At 37.6% G+C, this 15,520-nt stretch overlaps 1 protein-coding gene across 8 annotated transcripts in view; it reads right to left on the reverse strand.

Annotated features, from left to right (window-relative positions):
• Window positions 1-15,520, reverse strand: part of TLK1 (tousled like kinase 1) — a 68,982-nt gene that overhangs the window by 37,222 nt on the left and 16,240 nt on the right. For all 8 annotated transcript variants that reach the window (XM_065068719.1, XM_065068718.1, XM_065068724.1 and 5 more), the window contains exons 2-3: window positions 5,813-5,931; window positions 2,507-2,578 (exon numbers count right to left, since the gene is read on the reverse strand). In XM_065068719.1, the coding sequence (XP_064924791.1) occupies window positions 2,507-2,578; window positions 5,813-5,926 (186 nt within the window). In that variant the 5' untranslated portion in view covers window positions 5,927-5,931. The remainder of the gene's footprint in view (window positions 1-2,506; window positions 2,579-5,812; window positions 5,932-15,520) is intronic.

Consider the following 15,520-nt stretch of genomic DNA (forward strand, 5'->3'; position numbering starts at 1 on the left):
AAGACTACCAGAAGCACTTGTTCACAACCCTATTTAGTCAATTTAGGATTTATCTCAACTACAAGTAGCTAATACACACTCAAATTAAGACCTATGTAGCACAGCAACAAAGCATTTAATAAAATAAAGATAACGTATACATTTAAAAATAAACTGGAATGTAGGCCTGGATCTTAAGATCAAACATCCAGCTGGTGTTTATTGCTCACAAGGCTGAACTGAATCCAGAACAAATCCTGGCTTCACGTTATTTTGCAGATCAAAGCTTACCTCTCTGAAGTATCTTAATTAAAACTATTATTGAGATAAGAAGTTGTCCCTCTTAATACATCCATCAGACAGAAAAAAAGAAGACTACAGTTCTAATAGTTGTATTTTTTGCAATCCCATGTGCAAAAACTAAAAAAGAAAACATTCGCACCAGAAAAACAAAAAGGGGGGTGTGTGTGGGAAGCCTGCCTCGTTTTGAAAACTAAGTGTCAAAGACTTTCTTTTAATGTGCCACTTAGTGACAAAAACACAGAATAATGACATGAATGTACTGTCACAATTTCATCAGAAACCAATATTCTTGCTAGAAACTAATTTCAATTATTCTGAGATGGGCATTTCTACTTTTTTCTGCTCCCAAAATCTATTGTAACACAACAGTTCTCTTTCAGCATCAAAACACAGTGCTGCTTTCCTGTATGATGAAGTCTTTATATTTCTACACTATCATCCACAAGAGGAATTCCTTATTAAGAATTCATTGTCACACCAGAAAAAAAAAATGAAATTGCACAACCTTTTTGCAATATTAAGAACGAAAGTGTACTTTTTATAGGATTGTAGAATATAAGTAGCCAGATGTTATTTTAAGAACAAAACTCTAAAAACTTCTTAACATATTTGGTGTTACAATTATAATTTAATTTAAGTGCATACTACTGACAACTTTGGAAAATGGGTCAAGAAATAATATTTCATAATTCAATGTCATTAAGACTCACCCTTCAGAAAACAAAGAAGAAACCTGGAGCACTGTGCACTGGAGATCTGTGCAGGGACTTTTTAGGAAAAAAATCTACTTCTATTTTAGAATCCAAGTTTTAGAATATTAAAAAAAAAAAAAAAATATACCTATGCGTGGCTTGAGGTTAAAACACTGTGCAGAGTCTGTAAATATGGGTTGAATTTTCAAACTTACACACCTTGGAAAAAACTTGCCGCCATACCTCATGTATACAAGCATAAAATAACATTTTTCTACACCAAAAAGTTATGACATGTACAGTCTGTGTTTTGAGATCACTCTGCTACTCACAGACACGGTTTTCTGTCAAGGAATTGCAATAACGCATGGTAACCTTCAGGCTCATTTCCATTCCCACACCTTCATCAGCACAGCATCACTGCAACACTGCCCAGAGTAACTCCAGGAAAAGCCACGAAGAAAAACCCAACAGGCAGACAGACACTTTTGGTTAAGGAAACAGACTATATACAATTGAAAGGAAAATCCAGCTGGGAAAGACATGGAAAAAAAAACAGAACCACCAAACGTAACAGAAAGAAATCACACATACAGAACATGTATTTATAAGTTAGCAATCTTGGGAACCAACTAAATTCACTTGGTGCTCAGCCCAATATAAAATCAAACATCAGACAGTGTCTCACAGCGACTGAGTGAATCAAGAACTAGGCCTCAAAAGGCACCTTTAACGTGAAAATAACGTCAAAAGCACATCGCAAACAATTTTCCCTCTTGCATGACACATACTCAAACACAGGTCTCACCTGGGCTAGAAACACACTCCTGCTTACAACCAGTACAATCTTATTGATGCAAACTGTGATGTACACAGGCAAAACTGGCCCAGGGGCTCAGCAACCCCAGAACAGGTGAACTGAAAGAGCTGCATTAGCGCAACTATATCAGTGCTGGTCACTAGCAGGAAAATCATCTGCTCCAGGGAAGTCTGCACATTAAAACCTAACAAGAGTATGAATCCGTTTTTGGGTTATGAACTGTAATTAGGTAAGAAAATGCACAGTGACAACTGCAGCTTTTACAAATGCAGATGATAGCTACTGTCTGACCTTGGAGCAAAACTATATTTTTAAAGAAAACATAGCAAACTTGTTTCTACAGTATTTTCAAAGATGCAGCCAAAGACCAGTCAGAGTTTATCTGTGCTTGAAAACCATATTAAACAGAAGACAGCTAACTGTTTAAGCATTTTCAGCTCTAAAAGCTGTACACATCCCCACAGCGTGACTACAGAGTAGCAGAAGCAGTTCATTTCGTGACTGAAAATCCAGAGAAACTTTTATGAAGCCATGTCTCCCCCTCCCAGAGATGGTATCTTCCAGTAATATATGCTTTTTCCTATCTAGCTGTGTATTTTGCATTTTTATTTAAAGGTTTCTACATAAAATAACACAGCAAAGTTGAATATAAGATTATGATTTGTTAGCATGAAAACTTTGAGGTAATAATGAATCTGTTCCATATGCTTACCTCTGATTCTTTATCGCTTAAAGATCCCAAGCTTCCAAAACTGTGATTTGAGCTTTCGTTATTTGTTGAGGCCTACCAAGACAAACAAAATACTGAACATTATATACAGACTTATAAAACACCTAATCTGCTATTATCACTCAGTTATAACAAGTAGCAGTAACAAAACTTCACAATTGCAAGGAAGACTTGATTAACTGTACAGCACTTGTGACTTGCAAGGGGGATAAAAAGTTTGACAGGTTGATATTTTGGCAGGGCACAGTAAATTGTGTATGTCGATTGCTTTTAAGCCAAGTAAAACTCTGTCACATTCAAAAAACATTTCAGTCTTATTTAGGAATCCGATGAAAAGCCCTACCAAATGGTTCCACCGAATGGGCTTAAAAAGCCAATATTGCTGAAAGTGCTGGAGACTACTAAAAAGTTTTCATTTTTCAATTAAAAAAAGGGTTTAATTCTCTCCAAGACAGATACTAGGCTACTACAGAGATTATATTTTTAATCCATTCAATGACAGAAAATTGCAACCTATTGAAAATATTATTCTATATTCTTAAAACAAAACATTTCCCACAAAGTAACAAATAGAAACTAGTAAGGAAAAAAACCACCACCACCACCACAACCCCCCAAAAACTAACTGTGAAATAGTCTCAAGTTACAACACTTATTTAGAAATTTTCTAAGGCTGATTTATTGAGAGAACTTTTGAATACAGAGTGACAGCAATGATGTTTTATTGCAAGAGGCTGTTCCACGTTCACATAACAAAAAGTACCAACATCGGTTGAGCTTCTTGTTATTAAAAGAAAAAATCTTATGCAAAAAGGAAGTTTCCTCATTTTTTCCTTCAAAGTGAAAGCAGAACAATGTAGACCATATTTATACATAACGTTTTCCCAGTTACCTCTGCACATCAGATCAAAAGGTTTTATCTGCCTTTTTAATAAAAATCAGATAAACCTCTCTCAACATCCCCCACCATGACTGAAGACTATATTAAAAAGAAAAGCATATTCCAAACCCAGCCCCAATCAGCTACTACACTTCACATTCTCTGCTTGAATACACTGAATAGACAGAAATAAAAGAAATACAGAAAAAAACTTATATAATTGCCATTTTATTGACGGTGGGATAAATCACAAGACTAGATATTGGTATTCCCCTCTACTTTCCTGCCTTCTAAAACCAAACAAAAAGTAAGCAGGAAAAAGAAGAGATATTGCAATGTATACTGAAGATTATTTGTGGAGTATTTCTGGTCAAAGTTAAGAACAACTGTGTCTTGGCTGAGGAGCTGCATCAACCAGGACAGTCGTAATACTATTTTCTGCAAACAACTATCAAAGCATTGGTAGTATTAAAAAAAAACAACCAACACAACACTTTATCCAGCTATCCATTTGGAAACCAACTGGATGAGATACAATTATCTGTTCAGACAGATCTTGGAACATGTCAGGGAAAAGAAATTCACAATTCACACAGTAGAGTGAAAAAGGAAATTAGCTGTTTCAATTTTTATTTTTTTATTTCCCCTGGATAATTTGGATGAACAAGCTGAGAACCTGAAAGTGGAATGTAATTTAGGTAAAAGTGAAAACAGCAAAATAACAGACAACAAAAAAAGACTTGAAGAGATTCATGGAAATGGTAAGCAGCAGCTCTCAGGGGATCAAAAGTTTAAAGAAAAGGAGCACTGAGAAACTTGATAATTACTTTCAAAAACAATGCATTACACACATAGCAGTAGACATTCTGAGAAGGAAAGAGTGGCAATAAGGGACCAACACAGCTGTATCAAAAACTAATAGAAGGGTTTATAAGCACACTAGAAGTTAAAAGAAGGTATGGATCTAGTAATGAAAAAGGACAAATAGTCATTTGAATGATGAGTAATTACCTGAGGAATTACAATGAACTAATAAATTAGGGAATTAAGTAGTACTACAGAACCCAAGCAAGAAAGAAACAAAGACAAGCCAGAACTTCCAAGTTTGTCTCTATCTAATCTTAATCATAAGATATGGCAAGTATACATTTTTGCAGTCACAATTAGAAGGCTTTAAACAAAAAGAGAAAACAACAGTGCATCAACCACACTGTGTCAATCCAACCTGATTCCTTCCCTGACCGTTTAACTCACTTCCTGGTGAAGATGGCAGTAACAGAAGTGATATGCCACTTTTTTCACAGCTTTATGAGAGTTACCTTCACATTATTCTCAAAACCAAATTAAGACGACATGATGCAAGATCACTATGCACTGATTTCTCTGCTTTATAGTTGGTTAATAGTCATCAATAATATCAAATATCCCCAGAAATGTCATCAATGTCTGCTATCAGGTAGTATTTTGTTCTGTAATCTAGACTGGCAATTAAAATGTGGAATAGGAAGTAAAAAATACTAACCAAGTCTGTACAAAATACTTAAAATATGAAGGCACTGCAAACACTTAGGAAACAGAATTCAAAATTATGTCGGTCGTGGGGGAAATGTGCCTAAAAACTTAGTATTATATCTCTTTTAACATCAGTTTATTAGGTACTACACCTGGAAAAGAACATTGAAATGCACAAATACAAAATGGAGTACCTTTGGTTAGGCAACAGTATTGCAGAAATCAGTCTTGGAAGTTGAAGCTAGTAACTTGAACAGAATTTGTAATAAAGGCAAATTTATTTTGCAGATATATCAACTGAATGGTAATATATGACATATGGAAGGGAATTAAGCCCTTCTATTCAATGTTCATAAGGTTTTTCCTCAACTGTTGCATCCTGGTTTAGATATTAATGCACAGACTGCAGGAAGTCTACAATGAAAGTAGGTAAAATTGTATAAATGTCTGGAAAAGTTGAAAGAACTTGGCTTTGTTAATCTAGATATATTAGTCTTCAAACAAGTTTAATATCAAGAACAGAGGTCACAGCAGACCCCCTGTCTCTATTCCAAGCCAAACTGTAGTAGCTGGCCATTTGCAGAAAGGACAACTTCACTCAAATACTGGGAAAAATGTCTGTCTCTGATCACGTGCACTACAGCGAAACCATAAATGCCTGTAGAAACGCATTCTTTGGTATTTTTAAGAACAATTCAATGTTCATGTCACAGACAGGTTCAGGATAAACATCCTATCTCAAAGCAAAATAACACACTAACAAGGATATTCCTGAGAGCCTCTTCCAACCCAGTACTTTTGCAAGTGAATCATGCAGGCAATGTACAAGTGAGACACTGTGAAATAAACTAATAGTTCAGAGACGGTAGACATGGATGACTGCTCTTAGAACTTACTTTAGCTCCAACACTGCAACTTCCAGTACTTCCAGTGCTGCCACTTACTACTCCTGTAAATCTTGCCTCTAACAACTCCTGTCTTCTTGGGTCCAGGCTATGAAGCTCATCCATTGCTCCTAAAAAAAATATAAAAAATTAATTATGTTCCCTAATGGCATATTTCACAAACAAGACAAACATACCACTGGCCTATGCAAAGAAGGAACTTACACCGTCAGCTTGACAAGGATTCACCTTCTGCTACCTAATAAAAAATGTACTCAATGAATTCCAGAAATTTTGAAGAAAGTTTTGTGTGTCAATTTTGGTGAAAACTAGAACCAGTTAGAGGCGTGTAAGAGACATGGAGTCTGCAGCATGCAATACGCCAACCAGGCGACTACTTATAGATCAAAAACTAGCTGACGGGAGCAAAATACTTTCCAGCATAAAACCTTCCAGTTCTGCAATCCCCTTGTTTTCCACATTATTTAAATTGTTTAGGCTATCAACATATCACTGTCCAAGACAAACAAGTAAGAATCACAGGAGAAAAAGGGAAATCAGAAGGTAGATCACAGTCCCCAGAGGTGCAGGGGAAGGCAGGGTTATACGGACGTGGGAAGGGCTGAGGAGCAAGGAGCAGGATCAGCAACGTGGAAGGAGCCAAGAGCCACAGGGACCCTTGCAGAGGTGGTGCCCCTGCCAAACGGGCAGTGGGGGCTGCGGGCATGGCGGGAACAGGAGGGGGAAGGAAACCGGGGGAACAAAAGGAGTTTCTGATGAGCTCAGCCTACAGGAGTAGGCCGCAAAATGATGTGCAGCTTCCTAATCTGTATTTAAATCACGGCTGCTTAATGAGTCTGAAAGATGATCTAGACAAATAGTCTTGTGTATTTACACAAACTGCTTTGGTTTTATCTTTTCAACTACTTGAACATTTAGTTTACCTTCACTTGGAAACATTTCAGTTGCTTTATTTTAAATAAGATATTTAATGCTGAAGTCTTTATGCACTATTTTAATAGCATATCTCCCAAGTTCCATATAAAGTGATACAGCCTCATTTTTTTCAGCTAAGACACAACTTGTCATGTTTGTGCTTTTCCGTGCCATGGGACAACACTGCAGTTCAGAAAGGACTGCAGGTAATAACTGTGTATATTCAAATGGTGCTATGAAAGAAAGCTTTTGGCATTTCCTTTTATGAAAACTGCACTTTGCAAAGTTTAAGTGCTTTTATTAACTTCCACTCATCAGCTAAGCATCTTGACAGCCAAGGCATCAGTGCAGCTTTCCACGCCATTAGTAAGACATGAGACACTTTCCTATACAACTCTTGGGTACCTCACAAATCTTTAACATTCAAGAGCTAGACAGAACTTTCTGTACTGCACATTTTGGTCACTCCAAGCCATGCAGCTAAGCCTCCTGGTAGAGACAGCGCTGGTTCTGCTGTCTGGCTAATCCCCTCGCTCCTGCAGGAAGGCAGGCGACAGAGAGTGTGGCATCTGTGCTCCTTCACTGCAGAGCCCGGTACCCTGAACCTCCTCTGGCAGAAGAAAATCACAGTGAGAGAAAAACAGTTGGGAAGGAGACATTCAGGAAATGTGTTGTAGGTAGACTCTTCTTCTGAAAAAAATTAAACTGCAAATGGCAGGTTGAGGATACCACATTTTGTTTCTGAAGGTGGAAGAGCTTACCCAAACACAGCCACATCCAGAGCTGGAGGTCTCTTTTCCAGCAATGCAGGGCAATTATCCAGTTTGAAACTACAGTTGGTTTCTTATCAGCGGTTGTAATGCCGCTTCTGTACTGGCATAGTAAAAATTCCTCCAATTTCTGCATATTTTAGATTGTAAGCTCTCTGGGGTACAGACTGGTTTACTACATATATGCATAGTGCAGTTCAATAAGGGATCCTATTTAAACTCTTGCTTCCTAAAATGTGCTTGTGTACCACTTCCAGGAGTTTCAAAACCAAAGTGTACACTTTTATGCACAAAAAATATTTCTTATATTTACATATTGTGCAATAAAGCTTCCCTTTTTTCTTTTTTCTTTTTTTTAAAGCAGATGTGTACAGCATACCTTTGCTAGTATGTAATCCATACCTTAATGGGAAAGTATTGCTCTAAAAGAGCATAAGAAACTAATCACACCAGATTTCTCAGGTGAGTTTAAATGACTATTGTTTTGGTTCGTAACAGTAAATGTCTAAGTGTATGCCACTCTGAAACAAATAACATGAGTTTACCAAAGCATCCCATTTAATGAAGCAGGACTAGGAACATTTTGATTTACTAGCCTACTTGACAGTCACCGCCCACCAAAGTTCAGAGCTTACTTAAAATTGCTGACATAATTCTAGCAATTACAAACCATGCACATATTACAGAAACAGATACTATCATACCCTGTATTGTTTATTTTATGAAATACAGGAAAGCAATAATCACACTAGATAGCTAAGGTTCATTTGAAGTGCTGTAAGGTAAAACTGCTACTGCAGATCTCATGTACTGTATCTAGATACTAATGCGCTAAATAGACCAGCACCCCTGGGTTACCTCCCCAGTCAGAATGGTAATTTAGCAAGTAATTTAGCAGATGAAACACAATCCTCTCTTTTATTTTTCTGCTCAGATTTTAGAACCTACACATGGCTGACAAACACAGTGTATTCTCTTTACTGTTTCTGCTGGAGTGTTTTTTGTTGTTGTGTTTGGTGGTTTGGGGTTTGGTTTGGTTTTTGTTATTGTTGTTAAATATCCAGAACCAAAAAGCAACACGTAACATGTACACTCCGCCATCCTTCTGATCTGATGGACAAGACAGAAAATCTGGATTTGAATCTTCAAACACCGAGCAAACCCTAGGAAGGTCTATTAAACTGCCTTCGTCATTCATGCTGTAATTTAAGATACACCATTCACTCCCAGACACACAGCTGCTTTTTCCAAGAACATGCAGTTCCGTACAATCCTTCAGTTCTTAGCACAAGTCAACTGCTTTTAAAGGTGCCATACACTTAAAGGCACTTCATGTAAGGGACAAAAAATAAAATTTTTAAACATCAGACTTCATAAATTATCCTGCTGACAGAACACCTTGCTGCTCACAAGACAGACATAACTTACAGTTTTGAAAATATACCCAGACTTCTCAGTTGAACTACATTCCTATCCCCCCCGAAAGTCAACTCATTAGCTCAAAAGACGCACAGGTACTTACAGCATATTTACAATGACATCAGATGAAAGACTGGCATTGCTACCACCCACTGCCATTCAAACTTCTGCTATCTTCCAAAGAGAACACCTGGAAGATTAATTATCCCAAACTCACAGAAGAGCCCAGATTTTAGAATGCTGCTTCTAGTAATTTTTTTAGAAGTTACCAACACTACCGTTGTATTTTTTTAGGTTCTTTCAGAATAATCTAAAGCCTCTTCTTTAAAAACCGACACAAAAAATACAGATTTCTTGTCCTGAAAAGGACACTTTTTGCAAGAACTCTTCCAAAAAGAACTCCAAACTCTTCCAAGAATTTGTAAAGCAATGGGTTATCTCAAAAATCTAAGTTATAAATTCAAAGAAGCAATTTGTAAGCTTTTTCATTCAATATAAACAATAAGACCATTTTCTACCTAGCAAAAACAGAGATGTAAAGAATCAGAGGATTCTCCATGGTAATTTGAATTTTTCAGACCTGATGACCATAAAATAATGAAGCACAAACAGCACCTGTACTCTTAAGGCCCCACACCTCCAAATATACAAACACTTGCAAAAGATCCAATTATTTAACCAAATATTTACTTGCTCATACTTCAGTAAAATGGACATTTTAGGAGAAAAAAATTTAGCAGAGAGTTGCAACTGCAAGTCTTCACCTCCTAAAACTGGATCTTTTGTGATACACACATATTATGATCTCCACCTCAAGCACTGCCAGACCGCAGAGCAGCGCTGCAGACCCAAACACAAGGGCTTGGCAGATCAGACATGTTTTTCTTTTCCACTAAATATGGAATCAAGCTTCAAGCCTCAGTCTTTGACTCTCTTATTACCCTGAATGGACTCTTGTTATCTGGCAATCAATTACAGCTTCAAGATGAAGAAAGATCAACAGCTTCACACATTGTCAGCTTTCTACAATGAAGATAAAATTCATTATGCAGAAGCCAGACTCTTCTTAGAACATCCCTCCAGATTAGACTGAGGCCCCCTTCTCCTGAATTCAAGGCCAGGACAAACCACCTTTCACTTAAGTGAAAGGCATACTGGTTTGGTCTGGTTTCTTTAACTGACTTATATGCATATAGCTTTTAATGCCAAAGCAAACCACTTGAACGCACAGACCTATCTATTGAAAAGAAGAAGACAGTTCAACAATAGCCCAAACGCAAATCGAATTTCCTAATGTGCTCCTAGCAGGCACTCAGATTTTATGGTAACACACATTGTATGAGAATTATGTCCAACATATTTTTAGGAACACTCCACATTAACACTGATAATATTACCACCGCGTAGTCTCTTCACTGACAGTAGCATCCTTTAGATCAGTAAATATAACTAATATCCAATTAAAAGGGTGAAAGGTAGGAATAAAAAAAAACAAAAAACAAACAACACATATTTCAAATGGCAAGAAAAGCAGTCTGGAAAGCAGCTTAAAAAAAAAATAATCAAAAGTCAAAATTCCTTTAAAGGTATCAAACAATCTTTGAAGTTATGACTTTGAGCATGGTAACCATTCCAAGTATAGAAACCACTGTTTAACAGCATTGCAATGCAATCCCTAAAGTCTTTAAGTAACTGTTTATTTCAACTTGGAATATCCTAAATGTGCATTTATCCCATTATGTTGATGGTCTAATAATTTAACTTCATAACAACTGAGTATGACAGCTCTTGTCAATCTAGAATACATGTGTATGAGCAGATAAATGGAAAGCTTTAAATTATCAAATGCAAAACAGACTACAGAAAATTAGTAAAAACACAGATTTAAAAATCCTTGAGCATCCTCCCAAAAAAAAGCCCACACAACTACTTTTCCCTTCTTCTTTCACCAAAATTAAGATGCATCTTGTCTCTGCATCCATTTGTATTTCCTTTTAAGTGAACTACTCTCTTGTCTCATTTGTAAAAAACAAAGCAGCAAACCAAGCAAACCAAAACATGCACTAAACTTCATTCTTCTCTCTTCTCTTTCTGAAACTCTGGACTTTCCTTACTGCAGGACCAACCTGAAAGGGCTTTTTCATTCTCCAGGAAAATAAAATAATGAAGCTAACATTCCTGCCTCCAAGAAAACAAACTATTTGGTATAGTGGTTAGGCAAATGCTAGCAAGTCATCATCATGTCGATCCAGGTCTCTTCCTACCAATAGTAAAACTTTCTATTTATTACGGCTTCCACTTTATATGTGCTTCAGTACCTTATAAAAGGGAATAAAGCAGCCCAGAACAAGTTGCCAGTGAAGGAACACACAGAGCTCTCAAATACAAGCCTAATCAAGTGAAAAAGCAAGGCAAACCAAACTATAGTAAGACATCAAACTGTACGGAGTGAATGCAAATTTCTTCATTTTTAAATTGGAAAAGGCACCTGTTCCATTTAAAATAAAACATTTGGGCTGCAAGATTGAGAAGTGAATCAAAAAACCACAAAGTTGACCTGTGCTGCTAAACAACGTCTTGAATAGGCTTTCCTCCACAGTGTGTTTTGGGGAATCAAAGAAAACAGAATCAGAAACAGCCTTGAAAACTACTAATGTGCTAAGAAAACAAGTTGAGATGCTAGCATGATGGCATGAAGCCAAGCAGCAGTAATTTGAGAAGAATTCAATTCCAAGATAACAGCAAAAACCCAGCCCAACTTTTGCAGAAGGCTTTTAAGTGCATCACCATCAGAACAACTGTGAATCACAATCCCCAGGCCACAGTCACTCAGTTCTGCAGCCCCACAAGTCAGAAGGTCCCACTCAACCTAAATCAGCTGTCAGCACGGCAGACGGCAAGATAAAATACCTGAGATGTGAAGTAAAACAAAAAAGAAAATCCTAGTACTGTAATATATTTACGTCCTAACAATAGCTACATAAACAAAGTCTAGAGGACACCGTTTACCAAGGCCCCAGGGTTCCAGCTCTTCCAAAATACTTACCAGAGTAACAACGAACACTACAGATTACCCATGACAAAGTTTAAGCTGGAAATTTAGAAATGCTTATAATCACTGGATTTCCAATCAAGAGGATTAATATATTTTACAGAGGACTATGTACCTATTGTAACCTTCAAACGAGGTGACATGAAATAGTTCAGGGTAGTATATTAGAGCTGAAAACCTTCACTGTAGGTGCACTCAAACAGCAGCAGCAGATGCAACAGAAAAGGGGGAAAATAGATCCTAATGTTCAAGTGAAACTAGCTGTTTGAAAAGTGGTAAGAAATTCTAATGAGGTACATATATAAGGCCGGGGTTAGGAGGGAATAGTATCCATTTAGTTAATCAAGAGTCATCACAGTGAAAATGCAACACTTCTGAGTACCTGAGCTGGTAACACTGAGGCATGCAACACAGAAAAAGTAGTATAAAATTCACGTTTCTCACGGAAGTTATCTTCTCTATTTAGGTACTCGTTTCCTAACAAGCACACCCTGTACCACCACGAAGGTTCCTAGGTGAAATGAAAATGCTTTTCTCAGTAATCAAAAGAGAGCTTTTATTCCACAAACTGATCCTCTTGAAGTGAGAAAGAGTGTGTCCAAAGGAATGAGCAAAGGGATGCAGGCAAGTGAAAGGTGCTACTGCTTATGGGAGGCTGAGGGGTGAAAGGACGGAGATAAAAAGCTGGAAAATCAGCAGGCATTCAGGTCAGGCTTTACACAAAACCTGTGGGAGGGAAATAATGTAACTGGCAAATTTTGGCCTAAAAAAGCACAACTATGGCAAATTTAACAAATTATAAGTAAAAGAGTCTTCACTGTATTTAGAAGACAGTAGTTTTTGACAAATACGATTTGAAAATCCACTTCCAAAGTACTTTTATGAAATTTGTGTCTGCTGATTACAGTTGTATGATTGTTGGATGCAAACTTGTTAAAACACAAAGCAAAGAAAATGAGGTTTTTCAAATGGGAAAGAAAAAAACCACCAAACACAACAACTTCTGACTGATTTCCCATAAACTAACGGGCTGATGAGGGAAGGGGTGCATTTTGGTTAGGTTACCTGGCCTCTGCCATTCAACATTAATTCTTCTGGTGCTGAAAAAACAGGAAAATATTTCTTGTGTCCCTCCTCTCCTCAAGATGCAAACTATTTCTTTTTGGAAGACTTTTTCAAAGTTTTTTTCAAATGACCATAGCTCAGTTTTTAAAAATGCTGTTTGAAGGTTGGCTATTTCACTTTTCCCAGCAGTTCAACAGTCCAGAAATTTGATCTGAAACAAAGAAAACATCGGCTGCTGGATAGACAAGTAATTTTCTGCAGATCACTCTACAACAGCAATCAATTCTTTAACACTAAAAAGAAGAAAAAAAGAAAAAAAAAAAAAAAAGAAGATATTTAGACTTCATCTCTACGCTGCCAGTTTTTGGATTTCAACTGTCTGGCCAACAATCCAGAAGAGTGAATTACAGAGAAATATGTTTGTGAAGGAGGGAACTGAGGGAACCTCTGCTAACGCCTTGAAGAAAGACTCACGAATAAACCACTTGGGCCCAGCCTCAGATCAATCAGGAGACATTTGTGGGTAACAATTTAGGAACATTTCATTCTCCCTGATTTTCAGCTAGGCGCCCTATTCTAAGGTTCTCTTTGGCCATTATGCGTACCATCAGATGGCTGCAGGCAGCAGAGGCAGAGACAAATTTCCAAGTTGCCAACCAATGCCTTCATTTGGCCACAAACCAACAACATATAGTCATGCTTGTGGGTATACACCACAAGGACGGGAGCTCAGAACGGCTCATTCAGAGCTCAGGGAGTGATTCATACAACCAAGAGGACAACCGCTCCCAAAGGGTCTGTTCTGTTGTAACTGGGGCTGAACCAGGCACGCAGCTATGTCCACAGCAAGCCAGGGACTCTGACGAGTCCCTCTACTGATCCTCACCCTTGGAAGTACGATTGAATTACCTGAAAGCCACACATGGCTCATAAGCAATGCACTGGCCTCCTGAAGGAACCACGGGCTCTTATTTCTGAGTGACGGCATTTTCCCACACATTGCATAAAAGTAATTGTACCTTCCTTCAACACTACAGACAACACACCTATTGCACAAGTGTGAACACAACCTGAGGTGCAGCACCGTACCTCTGACAGATAAGCACTAATGTAAGCAACAGAAAGACTTGAAAAAAAGAAGAAACCCACCTGACTGAGCACCTTTAAAAATTACATCACAAACTTGCAAGGTGATAACGTGCATGTCCATGACAGCTTTCAAGACTGAAGTCTGTCTAACAGTTAATGGTGCTGATGGGTCTGAAAGCTACTGAAGCTTTTTTGCAACATCCACTGAAAACAATGGCATGCTGTGTCTCCTTCCAAACCAGTTCCTATTCAGAAAACAAGTCAACATCTAGTTTTATTTGGCATGTGAATCCTTATAACGGTCTGTTTTTTAGCCAGACTTTTTCTTTATGCTAGTTTTTGCTGAAGGAATTCTTTACAGATCAAATTTTTCCCATCTTGTCCCAGAAATTATTACGCCATTATTTTTGCAGCATTTTTTCCTTATTAATGACAGGAGTTGGAAAGTATAGAATAATTAATAGAGAGAAGACATGGCATAGAACATTCAACATGGCATCTACTTATCCATTTCCATTAAGTTCTACATAACGCCATGTGCAACACATACAGGAAGCGTTAGCATAGCAAACACTGCTGTGAGCAATAGTACCACGGTGAGGTCCTTCCTGAGTCTGTTGAATAAATTTTAGTGTGATGAATGAAGGGAGAAAGGACAACTGAAAGAACACGCAGCATAGTACTAGTATCTTGAAAACTGTTTCTCTTGGATTTGCCATCCCTCAACAGCAGTAAGGAGGCTACATTCTGAAAATTGGTATCACTGTATTTTCGCCTCTCCACACACCTTGACGAAACTTGAATACAACAGGTAAGTTAATGGGCATAGTAACAGAAACATCTGCTATGCCCAACAGCAGAACAATCTACTTGGAAGAATCTCCAACTTCTAAAACCCCTCTTCATGTCCAGTAACCCCTTTTAGGCTCTTAAAAACAATATTGAGTTAGGTAAGATCAGAGTGTACTTCCTAGACCAAAATCCCCAACTGCAAGATATTTCTTTATTACAAAAAGCCCTCCTATATCAAACAGAAAAGCCACTACAAAAAAAATACTCCATAGAGCAGCAGCATCAGTGAATAATATCCCTTTTGGAAATGTCCTCCTTAAAAATACTTATTCTGAACTCATACAACTACCAGCTTAAAAATTAAAATTAAAAAATTGCTAAAAAAATATTTTCCAAGTTGTTGGCTACAAAACCGTATGCAGAACAAGCCTGCCAAAGAAGTCAACACTCTGCGCGAAGAGAAACTAGATGGGTGATATCCTGAACATGTTCATTAAAAGAAATGGCATCCATTCCTTTGCAGCTTGTCCCTACATAATCCCAAGTGTCATATTTTCCTGTTTTTTAAAAACCTGGATTACTCACTTGCAATTTTTC

This window comes from Columba livia, chromosome 7 (assembly GCF_036013475.1).
Source record: "Columba livia isolate bColLiv1 breed racing homer chromosome 7, bColLiv1.pat.W.v2, whole genome shotgun sequence".
Taxonomy (NCBI): domain Eukaryota; kingdom Metazoa; phylum Chordata; class Aves; order Columbiformes; family Columbidae; genus Columba; species Columba livia.